The sequence below is a fragment of the Scardinius erythrophthalmus genome (assembly GCF_964197995.2).
Source record: "Scardinius erythrophthalmus genome assembly, chromosome: 24".
Taxonomy (NCBI): domain Eukaryota; kingdom Metazoa; phylum Chordata; class Actinopteri; order Cypriniformes; family Leuciscidae; genus Scardinius; species Scardinius erythrophthalmus.
In genome coordinates this window covers 26,224,824-26,244,727 of record NC_138244.1, presented here as the reverse complement: position 1 = coordinate 26,244,727, position 19,904 = coordinate 26,224,824, and the positions used below count along the sequence as shown (strand labels likewise).

Genomic DNA, 19,904 nt, shown 5'->3' with positions numbered 1-19,904 from the left:
CTGGGGCTTTTTTGTAAAAAAGTAACAATTCGTCCGCTGCACGACAATATACCATATGAATCTTAAATGTCTGAATGTCAGAGCAAATCTTGCTCAGGATAGTGTACAGTGCAGAGAACGACATGTTAAACAAAACTTAACACAGCAAAGGTCTTATTTACTTCTTGAACTGTATTAAAATGCCATCTAAAACCTTAAATACAGGCTGAAATACTCGTAAAACAGTATTTTATGGTGAGTTAAGTCATGGCATATTAAAGTCAGAAAGTGGGCGGGACCTCCACTTCCGTGTGACGGGCTCTACGTACAGAATTGGAATTCGCTTATATTGTTACGTCAAAAACTATGCGTAACTCTTCGTTTCGAGCGTGTCGGCACGCACTCAGCGTAACTCAAAAACAGCAGGAGCGAGCTGTCAGTCAAAGGACATTTAAATGGCTACACTCTGCAGAACTGTACAGTCGCTCGCGCTGTCATGAAATAACTTCATTCTTATTTCACTCCTGTTCATTTGATAGCGGTTTGCTTTTCTGCGTTTCTTGTATTGCAAACAAAGATTCAAATCACTCGTATATACATCTACGCACGAAAAGCCCCCAAAAATGAGCGAGGAGGAAGTCACATTGGTGAAAACTAGACATGCATTTGAAGATCTGTGTCGAGCACTGAATATGGATGAGGAGTCGAGTAACAGGGCATGGAGGAGTTATGAAAATATCAGCAAAAATTACACTCTGGAGGTAAAGTGAACTCATTATATGCAGGCCCAGTGCACACATTTAGATCCGTATGCATGCATTCAGTAGTATTCATGTGAATTGACATGTTAACCTGTTATTTGTATGTTTAATGTATGAAGTGCGTGCTTTAAACTTGTCAAAGAGTGTTTAAATGTGTTTAAATATGTGCGAATGTGCATGAGTGCAGAATGCGCGTGAGGGGGTGAGATCTGTGTGACATCATCAAGGCTTTATCTGAATGAACAGACGCTTTCAATACTGTATACAGTGATGAAGACGCTTTCAATACTGTATACAGTGAGGACAAGTTGTGCTTTTGCTTGTTTTAAGGCTGAGCCATAAAAATGAATCTCCACCACTAATGTCCCCAGTGTCACCTTATTGTGCTTGTGGAGAAAAACATTTCAGCATTGGCTCTGTACTATGCAGCATGGAGAGAATCAAATGGTAAAAGCATAATTTTCTGTCATAAACCATGGTATATTTTAGGCACCCCAGAATACAATGGTATTTTCATGGTACATTGGATTCCGCAAAAAAATAACCAAACAGGAACTAAATACTAACAGTAGGGGAACGTTCTGTGTTTATTTTAACAGGGTAATACTGTAATACTGTTAAACCCAGTTGATTGAGTGTTGTCTGTGTGTGTCTCAGGGCAGTGAGCTGCACTGGCTGGCGTGTGCGCTGTATGTGGCCTGCAGGTCTTCAGTGCCCACTATAGGGAAAGGCACAGCGGAGGGCAACTACGTCTCGCTGACCAGGATCCTGCGCTCATCTCAGCAGAGGTGTGGAAACATGCTGACTTATTCTGACATTAGAGATGAAGCTAAACACATACAAAAGACTCAGCTGAACAGTTTAGCTATTGTTGCGTGCACACACACACACACACACACACACACACACACAGGGCCGGCTCTAGACATTTGGAGGCCCTAGGCAAAATTCATGTTGGAGGCCCCCAAACCCCCAATAAAAAACACTTGAAACAAATATGATTCCTAACCTTTTTATTTATACAACATTTAATTTTAAATTTTGTATATTTTGACTTACACAGTACATTTGGACACATTACTATTTTTAATGTTTTTGAAAGAAGTCTCTTATGCTCATCAAGCCTGGATTTATTTGATCAAAAATACAGAAAAATAATATAGTGAAATATTACAATTTAAAATAATGGTTTTCTATTTTACTATAAAATATATTTCTGTGATGCAAAGCTGAATTTAGTGTCACGTGATCCTTCAGAAAACTTTATAATATTCTGATTTATTATCAAATGTTAGAAATGGTGCTTAATATTTATTTTATAACATGTGATACTGTTTTTCAGGATTTTTGATTATTAAAAAGTTGTTTTAAAAAAGTCTTCACTATCACTTTTATATATTTAACACATCCTTGCTGAATATTCCTGTTTTTTTCTGTATTTTTGATCAAATAAATGCAGGCTTGTACAGCATAATAATAAACTTCTTTCAAAAACATTAAAAATAGTAATGGGTCCAGACTTTTTACTGGTAGCAAATTTTATCTAAGGTAATCTCTTTTTTGTTTAATGAAGATGTTATTGTTGTTGTTGTTATTGTACTGTTTTATTCAGTTTATTCACAGTTCCAGAATACCACTCCAGTAGATGAACATGAACGTGCTTTTATAATTTTTTTCATAGCTGCGTTATGGGCAGGATTTTTCCCTCCCATTTAATCAATATTGACTGCAGATATTGTCATATTATTAATATCATTAATATGTTATTATGTATTGCATTGCTACCTTAAATATGCTATACACAAATCAAGTGGAAGAGAAAGATACGATCGCTACTGAGCAGAAAAAAAAATCTAAACTAATATTCGTATAGGCTATGATGTCAGGGTATTATGTAATCATCAGCATCAGAATATAGAAGATAGACCCATAGATATGAGATCCTTTATTTGAAACATTTAAAAATGTTGCAGTGTGTTAACTTTTAACTTTGAATACAGACGTCTTGTCTTTTCATTTTGTAGCTTTTTTACTAGTCAGCTCCCAACGCGATGTTATTCATTGTACGCGCAAATTCAAAGCGTCGCGTCTGGGCACGTTAATGACGCTCGCGCTCTTTTAAACTCGTAGACTAACAAAGCGGTGAATGATTTTTCCAGAAATGACGCTGATCTACAGTAGCCCACAAGTTTATATTTAAAATACATTCCAATCACTCCAAAATCGATGACCTGCATTACGAGCTATGCTTCTTTGCGTGCCTATTTATCTTGTAGATAGGACATTTGTACATATTTTTTTTTTCCCTCTGTCTGGGCCCCATCCCGCCAATCGGGCCCTAGGCACGTGCCTAGTTTGCCTTTGCGTTAATCCGGCTCTGCACACACACACACACACACACAAGTTTTGATGTTCCCAAGACAACTTAAAGATCAGCTGGGGATTTAGAGAGCAGCATGTCTTCTTGCAGTGAGCTTCTAGCTTCTTATAGTTCATAAGCCAAAGAGACTAGATTGAGAGTAGAGTTGTGCAATCGTATAAAATGATCAAATTAACTAAAAAAATATTTTAATTTAAGGTATTTTATATGATCTTGATAATAATAACTATACAGTATATGTATGGCTAAATCTAGCAATAACTCAAAGCCTTATTTCATTCCATAATAAGATAAAATTGATGAATAAAATATATTTTGCTTAAATACAACAAAGCCTCTTGTGACATTATTTTCATGATAATTAGGACATGGCCCTGGCCTCCAAATTCACATTACTGTTAAGAAAGATAGAAATAGTATAGTATAGTATAGTATAGTATAGTATAGTATAGTATAGTATAGTATAGTATAGTATAGTATAGTATAGTACAGTATAATACAGTGTAGTACAGTGTAGTGTAGTGTATTATAGTACAGTATAATACAGTGTAGTACAGTACAGTGTAGTATAGTAGTGTATTATAGTGTACTATAGTACAGTACAGTATAGTACAGTATAGTATAGTACAGTGTAGTACAGTACAGTGTAGTATAGTAGTGTATTATAGTGTACTATAGTACAGTACAGTATAGTACAGTACAGTATAGTACAGTACAGTGTAGTATAGTGTACTATAGTACAGTACAGTATAGTACAGTACAGTGTAGTATAGTACAGTACAGTATAGTACGTACAGTGTAGTGTAGTGTACTATAGTACAGTATAGTACAGTACAGTATAGTACAGTACAGTGTAGTGTAGTGTACTATAGTACAGTATAGTACAGTACAGTATAGTACAGTACAGTGTAGTATGGTGTACTATAGTACAGTATAGTATAGTACAGTACAGTGTAGTATGGTGTACTATAGTACAGTATAGTATAGTACAGTACAGTGTAGTATGGTGTACTATAGTACAGTATAGTATAGTACAGTATAGTACAGTACAGTACAGTGTAGTATAGTATAGTACAGTATAGTACAGTACAGCACAGTATAGTATAGTACAGTACAGTATAGTACAGTACAGTATAGTACAGTACAGTGTAGTATAGTACAGTATAGTACAGTACAGCACAGTATAGTATAGTACAGTACAGTATAGTACAGTACAGTATAGTACAGTACAGTGTAGTATAGTACAGCACAGTATAGTATAGTACAGTACAGTATAGTACAGTACAGTGTAGTATAGTACAGTACAGTATAGTACAGTACAGTATAGTACAGTACAGTGTAGTATAGTACAGTACAGTGTAGTATAGTACAGCACAGTATAGTATAGTACAGTACAGTGTAGTATAGTACAGTACAGTGTAGTATAGTACAGCACAGTATAGTATAGTACAGTACAGTATAGTACAGTACAGTGTAGTATAGTACAGTACAGTGTAGTATAGTACAGCACAGTATAGTATAGTACAGTACAGTGTAGTATAGTACAGTACAGTGTAGTATAGTACAGCACAGTATAGTATAGTACAGTACAGTATAGTACAGTACAGTGTAGTATAGTACAGTATAGTATAGTACAGTACAGCACAGTATAGTATAGTACAGTATAGTACAGTACAGTGTAATACAGTACAGTGTAGTATAGTATATTATAGTACAGTACAGTGTAATACAGTATATTATAGGACAGTACAGTGTAGTTAGTATAGTATAGTACAGTACAGTACAGTATAGTACAGTGTAGTGTAGTGTACTATAGTACAGTATAGTATAGTACAGTATAGTATAGTACAGTGTAGTGTAGTACAGTGTAGTATGGTACAGTATATTATAGTACAGTACAGTGTAGTGTAGTGTAGTGTAGTGGAGTCAGTTTTTCATCTATGTTACGTACAAACTGTTTGCCTCTACACACACTCTGATTAGGGGCTCTTTTATCTAATCTGCCATATGTAGAGTGAATCTTTTAAAATAATTATAAGAATCATATTATTTGTTGCAGATATCCATGTAATATTCTCAGTCAGCAGTTAGGTTGTTCAGTTAGTAACATACTTGACAGAACTTTTGCGGACATGAGAGAAATAAATATTGAAAGAAAATTTAATGTAAATCAATTAAAAAAGTTTTTTTTTTTTTTAAGCATTTAGATTTGAGAAATAAATTTAATAAATGTTGAATTTTTTTTAAATACATGAGTCTGAACTCAAGACTTGCTCCTTCACAAACAGACACCCCAAAAACTGCTATTTAGGGGACATCAAGGCAATTTCAAGAAAACTTACAAATATTTGTGTGACTTATATATAATATGCTTTCTCAAATGTCTGTAAAGGAGCGCTTCCAGGACTCAAAATGTTAGCTTGTTGACAGTCAACTGTTGACTCCCTGACGAAGGCTTGTATGCCGAAACGCGTCGGAGTTTTTAAAGGTTTACGATGACCAAGCCATAAAATAAAGGCTTTTTAATCTTTCTTAAAGAGAGTGCCTTGGAGTTTCCTTTTGTTCTATATTATGATTATCCCATCCAAAGAGCACCTCAAGCTAACATTTTGAGTTCTAATTTGAGTTCTAATTCTAACATTCTAATTACTCTTAATTAGATATTAAATCAATAATTAGATATTAAATAAAATATGATTTCTGTTAAGAAAATTATTAGAAAATATATACATATATATTATCTTCAGTGGGTATGAAATGTACTCTAAATTGAATCAGATGCAACAAGGACTTATTAAAATAAAGTGTTTTCACAATTTATTTATTAACATTATATTTGGATATGAGTATTATTGTAATGAATGTTGTAATGTAATGTATTCTAAAGTTTAAAAAACGTCCTTATACCTTTCAGCCTGATCGAGTTTTTCAATAAAATGAAGAAATGGCAGGATATGGCCAACCTCCCCATCGAGTTCCAGCAGAGCACAGAGAAACTGGAGAGGAACTTCACCGTCACGTCTGTCATCTTCAAGAAATACGTGCCCTTATTCAAAGACATCTTCAAGGCGCCCACAGATGAATTACCCAGAACGCACAGAGGCAGGAAACAGAGGTACTTGAACCTGAACCTTCCACTGTGTTTTATAGTGAAGCACTATATAGTGATAAATAACCTCAGGTTAGGTCCCTGCTGTAGTTCACAGATAATGTGTGAACAGTCAGTTATTTCTGCATATGGATCAGATTTGTTGTGCTGACTGACACTTCCTGTGTCCTCAGACGACATCCCTGCACCGTCACTGAGGTGTTCAATTTCTGCTGGATCCTGTTCATACATGCTAAAGGTAAAGAATTGCCAAACACAATGTTCATTTAAAGGGCCATATTCTACATGTTTCCCCTAATGTCTACTCACAGCACTGTACTCACAGTACAGTCAAATAAACAAAACACGAAACGAAAGTAAAAGACACACATGAACAAAACATAACGTAAAGTCCTTCAACTTTTCCCCCTTGCCTGTTGTGATGCTTTACCGTTTAAAAGTTTGGGGTCGGTATGTTTTTTTTCAACGTTTTTTAACATAAAGTCTCTTCTGCTCACCAAGACTGCATTTATTTGATCCAAAATAAAGTAAAGCAGAAATATTCTGAAATAGCCTATTATTACAATTTAAAAGAGCTGTTTTCTGTGTGATTATACTTTAAACTGAAATGTATTATTACTCCAGTCTTCATAATCCTTCAGATTTGATGATCAAGAAATATCTATAATTATTATACATTTTTGATCAATAGAAAGTTCAAAAGAACAAAAGTGTGACATTAGAGAAACTAGACATAAAGTGGTGCTTGCCGTCACAAAACTCGGGCACTAGGTAGTTACTAGGGTATTTTGTGTAACTCCCAAATCGGTGCAATGTTCTGATGCTGAGATATGGTGTGTTTATGTTGCTATATGGTTGCTAGGGTCCTCTAAATGGTTGCTAGGGTGTGGCTACACAGTTCCTATGGTGATACTTATAGGCTGGTTTCCAACCAAAACAAAACAGCCAATCTCGTGTCTCTATGTTGTGGTGCTGAGATATGGCTTATTCATGCTGCGGTACGGTTGCTAGGGTGCTGTAAATAGTTGCTAGGGTGTGACCAGACTCTTACCAGTGTGAAACTAATAGACTGGATGTCTGCCCGAATCAAAAGAGCCAATCCCTGTGTCTCTATGACATGTTTGTGTCCGAAATCACATACTGATTGAGTAGGTACTACATTTGAATTCGAATTTATTTCACGACCATTAAAAAAAGTATGTTCTATATAGTGTGAACATGTGTGTATGAATGTAATTCAGATGTACTACATCCGCCGTGTCACATGACCTCCCAGCGTCAGTAAAGTGTCCATCAAATGCACACTTAAGATTCTAGCTAATGTTTTTCGAATATGCATTCGGACCATAGACTGTATAGAGTAGTGGACGTACTGTAGTGTCCGTGACGACACCCGTTGGTTTCTGAAGAGCATTTCTGAAGCCCAAAGTGGGCGGAGCCGGCCGTCGCCATCTTGGCAGCGTGTCACTCCCGGATAACTGAAAATGGGCAAAGAGGCGTTATGTGGGCGGAGCTGAGGTGCCTGGTTCAAAACTGTCTATGGTAATTACAGGCCTATTTCCTACACATATTTTAGGACGTCAACAATTAAAACAAATACTTCCAAGTCTGTGTTAGTAAATGTTACGCTGTTTATGAAATGCAGGCGTAACTTCATATGAAAACGTTTCATACTGTTTTATACAGTGTATGGTTTCAGCCTACAGCTAATCACAGTCTGTCGGATTCTGGAGTGAAGTAACGTTTTTAAATAAAATTATAAATAATAAAGAAATGATTTTAAGTAAATTATTAAAAATATTATTATATTCGAATTTCACTCACCAGAAAAATGGAGCCCAGACTTCTTGTAAACTCTGTTTATACAATTAACCGCTCAGCAAGCCATGTTATGTGATAATTGTATGAAATAATCCCCAAAAAAGCACAAACACGGCAGAAATGCCAAGTTCAGCGGCTGGGATTAGCTGACGTGACGTGACGCTAACAGACAGCTAGCAGTGACATCAGCAGCAATCCACCTGTCACTCAAGTGGCCACGCCCTTAATTTTGCAGAACTTTAAGGCTTAAAGGGATAGTTCACCCAAAAAGGAAAATTAGCCTGTGATTTACTCACCCTGAATCCATCATAGGTGTGTATGACATTCTTCTTTCTGACGAATACAATCAAGAGTTATATTAATAAATGTCCTGGCTCTTCCAAGCTTTATAATGAGAGTGAATGGCTGGAGAAAATTTGAAGCCCATAAAGTGCATCCATCCATGATAAAAATACTCCACACGGCCCCAGGGTTAATAAAGGCCTTCTGAAGCGAAGCCATGCGTTTGTGTGAGAGAAATACCCATATAGGTGGTTTGCAGTCACGTGATTGTGATGACGCGCGGCATTCAAATGGAGGGCAGGAAGTGAAGAGCGGAATGGACGAGATGGAGGAAAGTCTCTACTGTACTACTTTAGACGCTATTAAAAGAGAAAGATATAGACAAAAAATCTAAACATATGTTGGATGTGATCCTTGCGTTATGAAGAGGAGTGATTTTTCAACTGAATTGAAAGATTTGCCCGTCATTCTTTTTTGTCCTGTGGATTAATCCGTAACGATAACCCTAACAGCCATTCAACGCTGCGGCGCTTCTCGACGTTACTTTTACGGCTGTTTACTTTACGTTATTAGGTTAACCACTCTCAAAGGTCCGCCGAAACACCACTTAACCACTGAAGGCTGCACCCTCAAAACACTTTGTAGGTAGCTTTGCTAACGTTACGTGTTTGTCTTCAGTTACAGGGGTAACTTACAAACTTACAAAAGAAAAGAAGAAACAATTACTTTGACTTTACAAAGTTCGGAAACTGGTACGTTACACAAACATAGCCACATACGTTGTATTAACTCACCTTTGATGAAGTGATCACTGCACACACGGGCATTTTCCGATTCGGCTCCTCCCGACCGCAGACGTAGGTTTGCTAGCCATTTTTTCTGGCGTTTTTCGGTCAATTTCTTGCATGTTTCCCCCTTATGAACAACAACTTTTGGTACACGATAAAAACTCCTCATGGTTTCTCGGTTTGATCGATTTGAGCAACCATAAACGACGCAAAACATAGGCATTTTGAGTTTGTTATAGTGCTTCCTAAGTGTTGCAAATCACTTCCTGCCCTCCATCTGCATTTCGCGCCATGGCAACGCAGTAACGTGATGTCATATGCAAACAACCTATTTAAAACTTTATAAACTATAATCACTTAGCTATATAGACCAAAACCACTTTTTGTACCAGGCTGAGGGGGTCTATGGGTTGACTCTCCTGTGGAGCCTGTCTCTAGTGGCCAGTCGGTGAACTGCAGTTTAAGTCACTTCAGTGTTGGATTCAAGAGAGACTGGGAGGTTGCTGCAAGATTCGGACATACTTCTCTTTTGGTGTACTATATAGTAGGGAAGTATTCAATTTGAATAAGAAATTCTTATGCAAATTACCATAGTAGGAAAACCACATGGTTGCACACAGCTCTTGTGCCCCAGGGGTACGACTTATACACAGCCTGCCAGCCTCTTCAAATGTGTAACCCACATGCTTCTACAAATCCCTCTCTCGCCCCTGTCGCCCGGAGCTATGACCCAACATTTGTCCCAATGTGAAGTCTATGGGATTTTTCTCCCATGGTGCGATGGCTTATAAAAGTCACAGCACACCTTTCCTCAATAATCTGCGTGATGTGACACCTCAGTAACGGGTCTCCGACAAACCGTGCATGGACGAGTTACACGGCAAAGTTTTGTCCAGAAGACAAAAAAAGAGAACAGTAGTGATACTTTGCTTCGCTACAAGCAAAAGAGGTCAGGAGAAGAAGAGGTCAGGAGGAGAAGAGATCAGGAGGAGAAGAGATCAGGAGGAGAAGAGATCAGGAGGAGAAGAGATCAGTAGGAGAAGAGGAAAGCTCCGGGTTATGCGGTTCATGTTCCTCCTTTAACAGGGTCTTGAGCAGTGGAGCGTGTCTAACATAAGGACTGGCAGTCATTGGCTGAGAGTGCAGGAGCTTGATCATGTGACCTGTGCTCATTATTCGGGCCTGTACAGGCATGTTTGATCGAGGCCATCGGGGACAGAGCATTTCCTTACACACACAATGAGCATTTTCGGGAAGTCATTTTCTTTAATGCTTTGAGTGAATGTGGCTTTACTGAAAGGATTTTTTTTTTTTTTTTGAGCTGCAAGATCAGACATTCTGAAATTGTTTAAACCAAAATAGTGTGTGTGTGTGTGTGTGTGTGTGTGTGTGTGTGTGTGTGTGTGTGTGTGTGTGTGTGTGTGAGAGAGAGAGAGAGAGTGTGTGTGTGTGTGTGTGTGTGTGTGTGTGTGTGTGTGTGTGTGTGTGTGTGTGTGTGTGTGTGTGTGTGTGTGTGTGTGTGTGTGTGTGTGTGTGTGTGAGAGAGAGAGAGAGAGAGTGAGTGTGTGTGTGTGTGTGTGTGTGTGTGTGTGTGAGAGAGAGAGAGAGAGAGAGAGAGAGAGAGAGAGAGAGAGAGAGAGAGTGTGTATGTGTGTGTAAATTATGTTTACGTTATTTAATTTTTTATTAAATTCTTTTCATTCATGCAATAGTGTTCATGCATTACAACAAATTAAACATGACATTTTGAGTTACAATTGAAAAAAATCAGTACTTCACTGCAAACAAATACTTTTATTCTGATATATTTACCTAAATTCTTTACTCTGCACAGTTGCAAAGCTACCTAAGTAAAGATGTCCGAATCATATGTTCGAATGGTTTATTTGAGTCAAGTAATCTTCTTTCCACGTAATCGTTCAAGCCAGTCATGAATATTCATTTGTTAATAATCTTCTGAATTGCCTCATCATTAAAGCCGTGCTGCAACACTGCATGTCCTCAAACCTAGACAAAGCATTTTCATTATATGGTGTGTTCAGAGATGTTGACGGTCATGTTTAAAGAGCCTTGCATGCAGCGAAGCAGGAGCGCGTTATGTCCTCATGTGCAGTGCGTCACTTCACATAGCAACAGCCCACAAGACAAGTCAGGGCTTGCCCGTGTTTGAGGCCGGTGGGGCCGATCTGCGGCCCTCGGGACCCTGTCCTGGAGCAAGAGCCTCATTCTGCTGTGTGTCGAGGAGAGAGCCTCCGCCGCTGACACACACTCACACTCACATTAGTTGAGGAAATGAGGAATTACACGTGAGTACCAAGAGCAGATCAACTCAGTTTATCTGAACTTCACCATCCACTGGAGATCATTGGTGTCATTGTGCAGTGCTATTTTATATTGAAATATCATTTAGAAAGTAAAATTAATACTTTTATATAAAATGTAGTTATTGTGTGTATAGTATTTTTGTCCAGGGCTGCTTGTGGCTTGAATGCAAACGAACACCAGCCAGTGATCCTAAAAATGGTTATTTTGCATTTTTAATCATATTTTGTATGAAAAATATATTTTAGCAGTTTAGTCAAGAAAGAGGTTGTGTGCAGAAATGATTGTCATTATTGTTACCCTCATAGCTCACACTGGAAAAGGAAGGTATTGGATTGTGGGATACAGTATTGTGTGCACTGAGACTTGGTTCAATACTGTACATTTTGGCAAAGTTTTTTTTTTTGATAGCACTGTTATTACATTCAGGCACAATGCTTTCTCTGCTTGCTTTCTTTACTGTAACTCTCGAAAATATAAATCCAAACACTGGCCTTGCTGCTCATGTAGGTTTTGCAGGCTTTTCCTGTTGTTGCGTTAGAGCCGGGCCGCCTGTCTGCTTGATATATGTGTGCATAGTGTGATCAGTGGTGTTTTCCTGCCAAACAAACTGTGCTCAGTTCTTTTCTGTAATAAGTTTGACAGCTCATTTAGTTTCAATTAAGGAAACACGTTCTTACCGAACTACACTTTTAAAAGGAAAGGCTCAGTCAGAACCAAAACGCTTTATAGTCGTAAGCCATTAGAATTATCATCTATTATTTTTTATATACATCTATATGTCATATATATAAGACATGTTATTATTTATATGTTACGTCTCCTCTGTCCTGTAGGGAACTTCCCAATGATCAGTGATGATCTGGTGAACTCGTATCATCTGCTCCTGTGTGCTCTGGATCTGGTTTACTGCAACGCTCTGCTGTGCTCCAGTCGGAAAGATCTGCTCAACCCTGCCTTTAAAGGTCACACACACACACACACACACACACACACACACACACACACACACACACACACACACACACACACACACACACACACACACACACACACACACACACACACACACACACACACACTAACCCCAAAATATAGTAAAGTAGCTACACACACACACACACACACATACACACTAACCCCAAAATATAGTTAAGTAGCTACACACACACACACACACACACATAAGCTTTCATAACTATTGCATTTCTTCTTCTTAAAAACCTAAATGAACCATGTCTTGTGGGATCAGACGGTAGGAGATCGCTGAGGGTCAAACTAACATTGGTGTGTGTGTGTGTGTGTGTTGTGCACAGGGTTGCCTGAGGACTTCAACAGTAAAGATTATAAGCCAGGCCCCGGCTCATTATGCTTCATAGAGCAGCTGTGTGAACTTCATGATGGTCTGGTACTGGAGGCCAAAGGAGCAAAGGAGCATTTCTGGAAACCCTTCATCAAGAAACTCTTTGAGCGCAAGGTACTGGAAACACACTCGCCACAGGCCCCGATACACTCACAGCGAGTCTTTTTCTTTCTTCATTTAGGGGTAAAACGAAGTAGGAAATATCTAAGCCGCGATATACAGTTAGTGAACATGCCAACACCGCCCACGCTGCTGAGAGTTATGTTTAGATGAATATGTAAATATGTGCTTACAGTTTTTCTCGATTGTTTACACACATTTTCTGAAAGCATGCCTCATATTCTCAGAGCTCTACACACAAATCAAAAAACACACACACAATGGGCAAAACCCCTCAATTCTCCTGCAAAATTAAACTTTACATTCAAAACAATGTTATTTCTTCTCAAAATGGTATTTTGTTTTCAAATGACACACAAACCATCACATGAATAGACATTTATAAGAACCAGTTGAACACTGATGTGCTCAATGTAAAACACTATGATGAATGGAAAACACTTCTCCAGTCATCATAATGACTTAGGCCTTTTTTTTTTCAGCGTTACACTTACTACAGACAGTACATATATAAGTGTGTTGTAAAATATTTGAGAATATTGTTTTTATACTCAGAACACACAAATACACGGTAACAAATATATTTTATTTTTTCCACAAAAACAATGTACACAGTGTACATCCCAACCAACATAAAGCTGCACATACAGTGGTCTACATACAAAACAACAGAAGAATTGATTGTATACAGTTACAGTAAAAAAATACATAAATCCAATGTTGTCATCCATTGTTCCACTGAAGAGCTCTCCTGTTGCCCTTTCATGCTAAAGCTCTGGTTGCTAATTGTAAAACTGTGTGACGGGTGTTTGCCCATGTGATGAGTCAGTGTGCATATTTGAATGGCAGTGTGTTCCTTGTGAAAACAAGAGATTTCCTGCATGAAAATTGTGCCAAAAGCAGAAAATTGTGTGTAGTGTTTTGAAAAAGGTGTGTTTTAGAACTGCAATTTGAGTGTAAAGCAGGAATTGTGCTTGTAGTTTAGCAGAATTGGTTCAGGCGGTTGGTGAATGAGTTACATGTTGTGGTCATTGTGTCTCAAGTACCAGTATTTGTGTGTAAACAATTGAGAAAAACTGTAATAACAAAATAAACACACAACAGAAATGAAAGTGTGAGAAAACAGCAGTTTAGAAAGCATCTGATCATAACGTTGTGGATGTTTTTGCACAAGCTCTGCAGTTCAGCACTCCAGTCAAGGAAAGTCACGTCACATTTAACCCTCTGAGGTCTGAGCTGTTTTCTGGGCCCTGGAGGTGTTCTGACATGCTCTGACATTTCTGGTTATTTCTGTTACTTGTGACATTTTCATGGCTAAAGTCTAATTACACTGTATTCAGCACAAACTCTGCTACAAAAATACAAAAAAAAATTCTCACTGAAATAAGGCCATGAAATCCATACTGATTATTTCTTCACAAGACTTTTGAAAATTGTATGACATAGCCTAGAATATTTGCTGCAAAACTATGTGAAAATCACCCTGACTGCTCATTCAGATAAGACAATATATTGATTTAAAAATTTTACGACATGTTTTGTGTGAAAAAGCTTTATGCGGGAGCTCATTAATATGTAAGCTCTTCACACCTGAGAAAGACAAAGAACCTCCCCTAACGGCCCTATTAGGAGCTATCAGGCCCCAGTCATTCTGAGCAACCTTGCACAATACTGTAAATGAGGAGATTTAAAAAAGAATGGCTTTTAAATTGTTTGGATTTATTTACAGCACAACATAATCCAAAGATACACAACAAATGCCAAAAAAGCACTTCAAAGACAGAGACCTTTGTGCCATTCCTAAAAACATTGTACATACCTTTCATTTCCAAGATTTTCACTTTACCGTGTTCACGTACAGAGACTCATGTGAATGTTGAAGTCCTCAGTGGCATCTGGGCCCTGAAAAAAAAAAGTGAACATACTGATATCAAGAGAAAGGCCTGCACAATTTTGGAAATAAATATTAGATTTTTCTGGTTAAAATTGCTTTTTAAAATTCCTTTTTAAAATTCACAGAATACACACACACAAATGTTTCCAACAATATATAATATAATGAACACCAGGTTTGTTGTGCCTTGTAGGCATAAGGTATATGCGCAGTGCCGGATAAAATAATAATAACAATAAATAACCTATAGCGGTATAAATCTTCCAAAAGATTTCAGTAACAACTAAGCTAGAGAAAAATATATTGATTATCATGTTACTTCAAATGTTTCCATCTGTTATGATGATATGAAATGAGATAATAATAAAAACATGAAGCCGTTTGGTGCGTTTTGCTTTCATCCAAAATATGATACAGTACATTCAAACGCGATCGCGCTGCAAAATATTAAACATTCAAACGCGATCGCACTCAAATATAAAACATTATGGTTACCATATACATATCTACGTTTGAGCAGATATCCACAAACACAGTAACAGTAAACACGGGTCTAAATATTATAATATTCCCCATATATCTAGCAACAGTTCAACTGCAACGTGACATTTATGCAACAATAACAAACTAATATGTAAGAATTTCTTACCTTACATCTTTCTTGTCTTCAAATCGCGTTCTTCTTCTTCTGAGGTAGCCTAAATCCAATGTAAGCTCAGGCACGTCTTTCAAACTCGACGAAAAGTGAAGTGAAGTGTTTTGTTGTTAAGGTAACGAGCACGTTCGCGTTCCATGTGGAGATTTGCATGTGAATATCTTTTGCGCGAGTGGGCGTGGCCAAATTAACTGTAATGAGCAAGCCTTTGAGAAGCTGGACATCTTGTTGGTTTTATACAAATTACTTAAACAGAGAATATTTGTTTTCGTTTTGAATCCGATCATTTAAAAGTACACACTTAAATGTTTATAAAGGTATATGGCTCATAAACGTGTGACAAGTATTCGCTGAGTTTTGTTTCAGTTTATAGACGTGCTCAAGAAAAAAAAGTTCACCGCGACGGAGAGGCAGAACGCACACCCTGTTTATTTTCTTTATTTTACAAAAGCACAATGTTTTGATTTGATTGTAAGTGGACACATACAAAAGGAGAAAGATCACAGATTCTTTTTTTATATTTCTTTTTTCTGTATGACCATAAATGACGGAGTAGTTTAAGTTTATAGTGCTACAATGTGGAGAAAATCCAGCAAAACGCGCCTGCGCGTTTGTCGACCTCAGAGGGTTAAACCAAACAGCTGTACAGTATTACACATGAAAAAACAGTGTCAGTGCTGCTTTCAGTTAGAATTACGCTTCAATTTCTGCTATAAGCAGCTCTCCAGTGTTTGTTTTCACTCGTGGACGTCTGACCTCGACCAACTCAACAGAGGAAGATTTCCACATCAGAGAGCTCACGTGTTCGCCACTGACCAGTGGTAGTTCGAACGTGTTTACCAGCTGAAAATACATTTTTCGGAAAGTTTGTTTTGGGAAGCTGTTTCGACCTCCGGAAACAAACTCCAGACGAACTTCCTTTTGGTCTGATTTTGTTTGAAATGACGTCACATCAGTTTGCTCTTCAATTTCGTGGGACGTTTAAGATGTGTGTCAGGACATCCTCTTCAAGTTTGAAGGCTACATGATATCAAAATGGACTCTTCCAACATGTTGCAAATTATATTTCATGATGTCTTTAAACTGGCTTAAAGGTCCCATGACATGCTACTTTTTGTAGGCTTTAATATAGGCCTTAGTGGTGCCTAGTACTGTATCTGAAATCTCTTTTCAAAAATTCAGCCTCGGTGCAGAATTATAGCCACTACAAGCCAGTCCCAGAATGAGCTTCCTTCAGACAGGCCGTTTCGGTGTCTGTAACTTTAAATGCTAATGAGGAGGAGAAAGGCGGCGGGTGGAGGGTGTGTGTGGCCTTGACCATCTTGCGCAACGGTACCGGTGTAGCAGTCGATTCTGTTCCCTATCGGAATTCATGTTCCCCCTGAACGAGCCGTGTCTGCTGACAGCGCATGCGTCAAAGCCTTAATAAACCTTAATAAATCAAAGCCTGAATAAACATTACATTGAAATCTGTAATAATGTTTTAAATTTGAAAAGAAATAATCTGGATTGAATTGACAGATGGGGGAAAATTCGCTTCTAATAAAAATAAAAACAATAAAAAACGCTTAAATTTCGGGAAAAAATACAATCCTTTTTTAAACTTTTGGCTTCCCGTACATCCAGAGTTGTGCTTCTTGCTCGTATTCAGTACTGATGGTACGCATGGTAACTCAACAACTACGCATGATTTGTAGTATGATTTGCGTAAAGGGAACAGGAATTCCGATAGGGAACAGAATCGACTGCTACACCGGTCCGTGCATGTTTACGTGGGATATAGCAATGGCACGAAGACACGCAGTCGTTCAAGCATTTCAGTTTGACCCAGAATCTGATCCGGATGGAGAAGCAACGGATGAAGAAGTTGCAACTCAGCGGCTCCAGCAGGACGTTTCCGAATGGTTAGTTTAAAATATTATGTCTGGATACGGTACTTTATTCGGATGGTTTACAGTTATTATCATGTAGCTAACGCTAACCTACTGTTGCCTTTTCATGAGAGATCTGTAACATCTGTAATTTATCTTATTACAATTACATCATCAAGCTCTGCGATCTTGAAATGCGGATATCGCGCGCGCCGTATAACCAACAGGAAAACGGTTATCCAAATAACAAAGAAGTGTACAACACTCGCGTTACAGTGTGTGTATTCACACACATAAACTGCATAGCTAATGTGACAGCCACATTCTACGTGTAACAGTCTAGGCAACCATAAACAGTAAAGCAACACACTTATATATCATTAGTTGACTTACTGTTCCGAGGTGTGTAGCTGAGCCAAAGAGAGTGATCCAGACTTTAGTTTCAGACGTTCAGCAAGCCCAGCTCTGTGTTGACCCTTCGGTGTTCATTTGTACATCCAATTATTGAGCAATTGTTATGCTTCGCTCGCTCAAATGCCATGATATCTCTCGTGGACAAACTAAAATCGCGCGCGCGTTCCTACTTCCTAGCTCATTTTCTCATGTGCGGAAAATGTTCTCTGGGCGGGCAAAGCAGAGAAAGGGGAGGTAACATTCCTCCTTGTAACGTCACAAGGAGGAGATTCAAGATCAGCGCGATTGAGCTTCCATTTTCTCAAAGGCAGAGAAAAATAGCAAAAGCTCGATTTACACCGATTGAAATTTCTAGAAACTTGGGGACCATATACAGGCTAGGGGAACTCATATTAATGTTAAAAAACCTCAGAAAGTGAAAATTTCATGTCATGGGACCTTTAAGTAGTATAAGTTTTCTTTTATTAATATTGTTTGGCTAAGTATATTCATAATGTGCCATTTCCCATCTTGTTCTCTGTCACAGATTTTGAAAGGAAAAGAAGACTCGTTAACAGGATTTTTGGAGCCAGTGAATTTTGGTGACAGTCTGTAAGCATCTCTTTCCAGTTAATCACTTAATCCGCATCAAGCTTCTGAAACACTTCTCTTGTAGGTTACACTCTCCTTGTTCTCGGTCTGTTTCTCAGTGCTTCTCTGAACCGTGTGTATGAGGAGCATGTGTTATCATCCGGCTCTCTGGATGAGAGAGTGTTTCTGGGAGAAGCGGCCAGAGAAGACATCGGTACCCCAGGACCTTGTTTCTGTGAAGGGATAGAGAACCAGGAACAGCCCGCCAACCCCCTTCAGAACTATATGACAGTATGTGTGTTGTACAAACACAATTGAATACATTAATTCTCAACAATGAACACCGATTGTGTATTGATCAATAAACGTGTGTTTGTTTCACAGGCGTCTGCTCTGAAAGTGTGTACTCCTTTGACAGGAAGGAGGTACGTGCCGGAGAGCAGCGTGGGTACCCCCGTTTCCATGGCGATGCAGAGTGTGGGCCGTCTGCACACGCTGCTGACAGGGTTTAAATACAGACCCAGCGTGAGACTCAGAGACGTATTCAGGTGATCCCAGACTAGGTTCTGTGTTAGTCTGCAACATACAGCCAACTACAACAAGCAGAGCTCTGTATTTACAGACGCTGCAGTCACAGTTCACTGGAATCAAGTGGAATGTTCTTGTATTGATTCTAATGAACTTAGATTCCACTAAACTTCATGACTTACCAATCCATTGTTTCCAGTGATTTGTGACTTCCCTAAAATAACCAGTTTTAGTCAACTATGATTTCAGTTATTCCAGTAAACTATGATGCTTGTCAAATCTGATTCTAGATATTCAGGGAAATTGATTCTTGTGATTTCACTTAATTGTCAACCCAGTAAAAAACGATACCAGTTATTCCATTGAATTGTGATCTTAGTACAATGTGATACCACTGATATCACTGAACTGTGATTCTAGTGATTCCAGTGAACTGTGATTCCAGTGATTGTGACTGCAGTGATCCCAGTGAACTGTGATTCCAGTGATTGTGACTGCAGTGATCCCAGTGAACTGTGATTCCAGTGATCCCAGTGATTGTGACTGCAGTGATTGTGACTGCAGTGATCCCAGTGAACTGTGATTCCAGTGATTCCAGTGAACTGTGATTCCAGTGACCAGTGATTCCAGTGAATTGTGATTCTAGTGATTCCAGTGAACTGTGATTCCAGTGATCCCAGTGAACTGTGATTCCAGTGATTGTGACTGCAGTGATCCCAGTGAACTGTAATTCCAGTGATTGTGACTGCAGTGATCCCAGTGAACTGTGATTCCAGTGATCCCAGTGATTGTGACTGCAGTGATTGTGACTGCAGTGATCCCAGTGAACTGTGATTCCAGTGATTCCAGTGAACTGTGATTCCAGTGAACTGTGATTCCAGTGACCAGTGATTCCAGTGAATTGTGATTCCAGTGATTCCAGTGATTGTGACTGCAGTGATCCCAGTGAACTGTGATTCCAGTGATTGTGACTGCAGTGATCCCAGTGAACTGTGATTCCAGTGATCCCAGTGAACTGTGATTCCAGTGATTGTGACTGCAGTGATC

At 38.5% G+C, this 19,904-nt stretch overlaps 1 protein-coding gene across 1 annotated transcript in view; it reads left to right on the top strand.

Annotated features, from left to right (window-relative positions):
- The first annotated feature begins 400 nt into the window (after positions 1-400).
- The window catches only part of rbl2 (retinoblastoma-like 2 (p130)), a 38,228-nt gene continuing 18,724 nt past the window's right edge, over positions 401-19,904 (top strand). Inside the window, exons 1-9 of the mRNA XM_081356329.1 lie at positions 401-740; positions 1,398-1,528; positions 6,035-6,235; positions 6,403-6,467; positions 12,279-12,407; positions 12,759-12,919; positions 18,286-18,350; positions 18,449-18,620; positions 18,714-18,877. Of these exons, the coding sequence (XP_081212455.1) occupies positions 603-740; positions 1,398-1,528; positions 6,035-6,235; positions 6,403-6,467; positions 12,279-12,407; positions 12,759-12,919; positions 18,286-18,350; positions 18,449-18,620; positions 18,714-18,877 (1,226 nt within the window). The 5' untranslated portion in view covers positions 401-602. The remainder of the gene's footprint in view (positions 741-1,397; positions 1,529-6,034; positions 6,236-6,402; positions 6,468-12,278; positions 12,408-12,758; positions 12,920-18,285; positions 18,351-18,448; positions 18,621-18,713; positions 18,878-19,904) is intronic.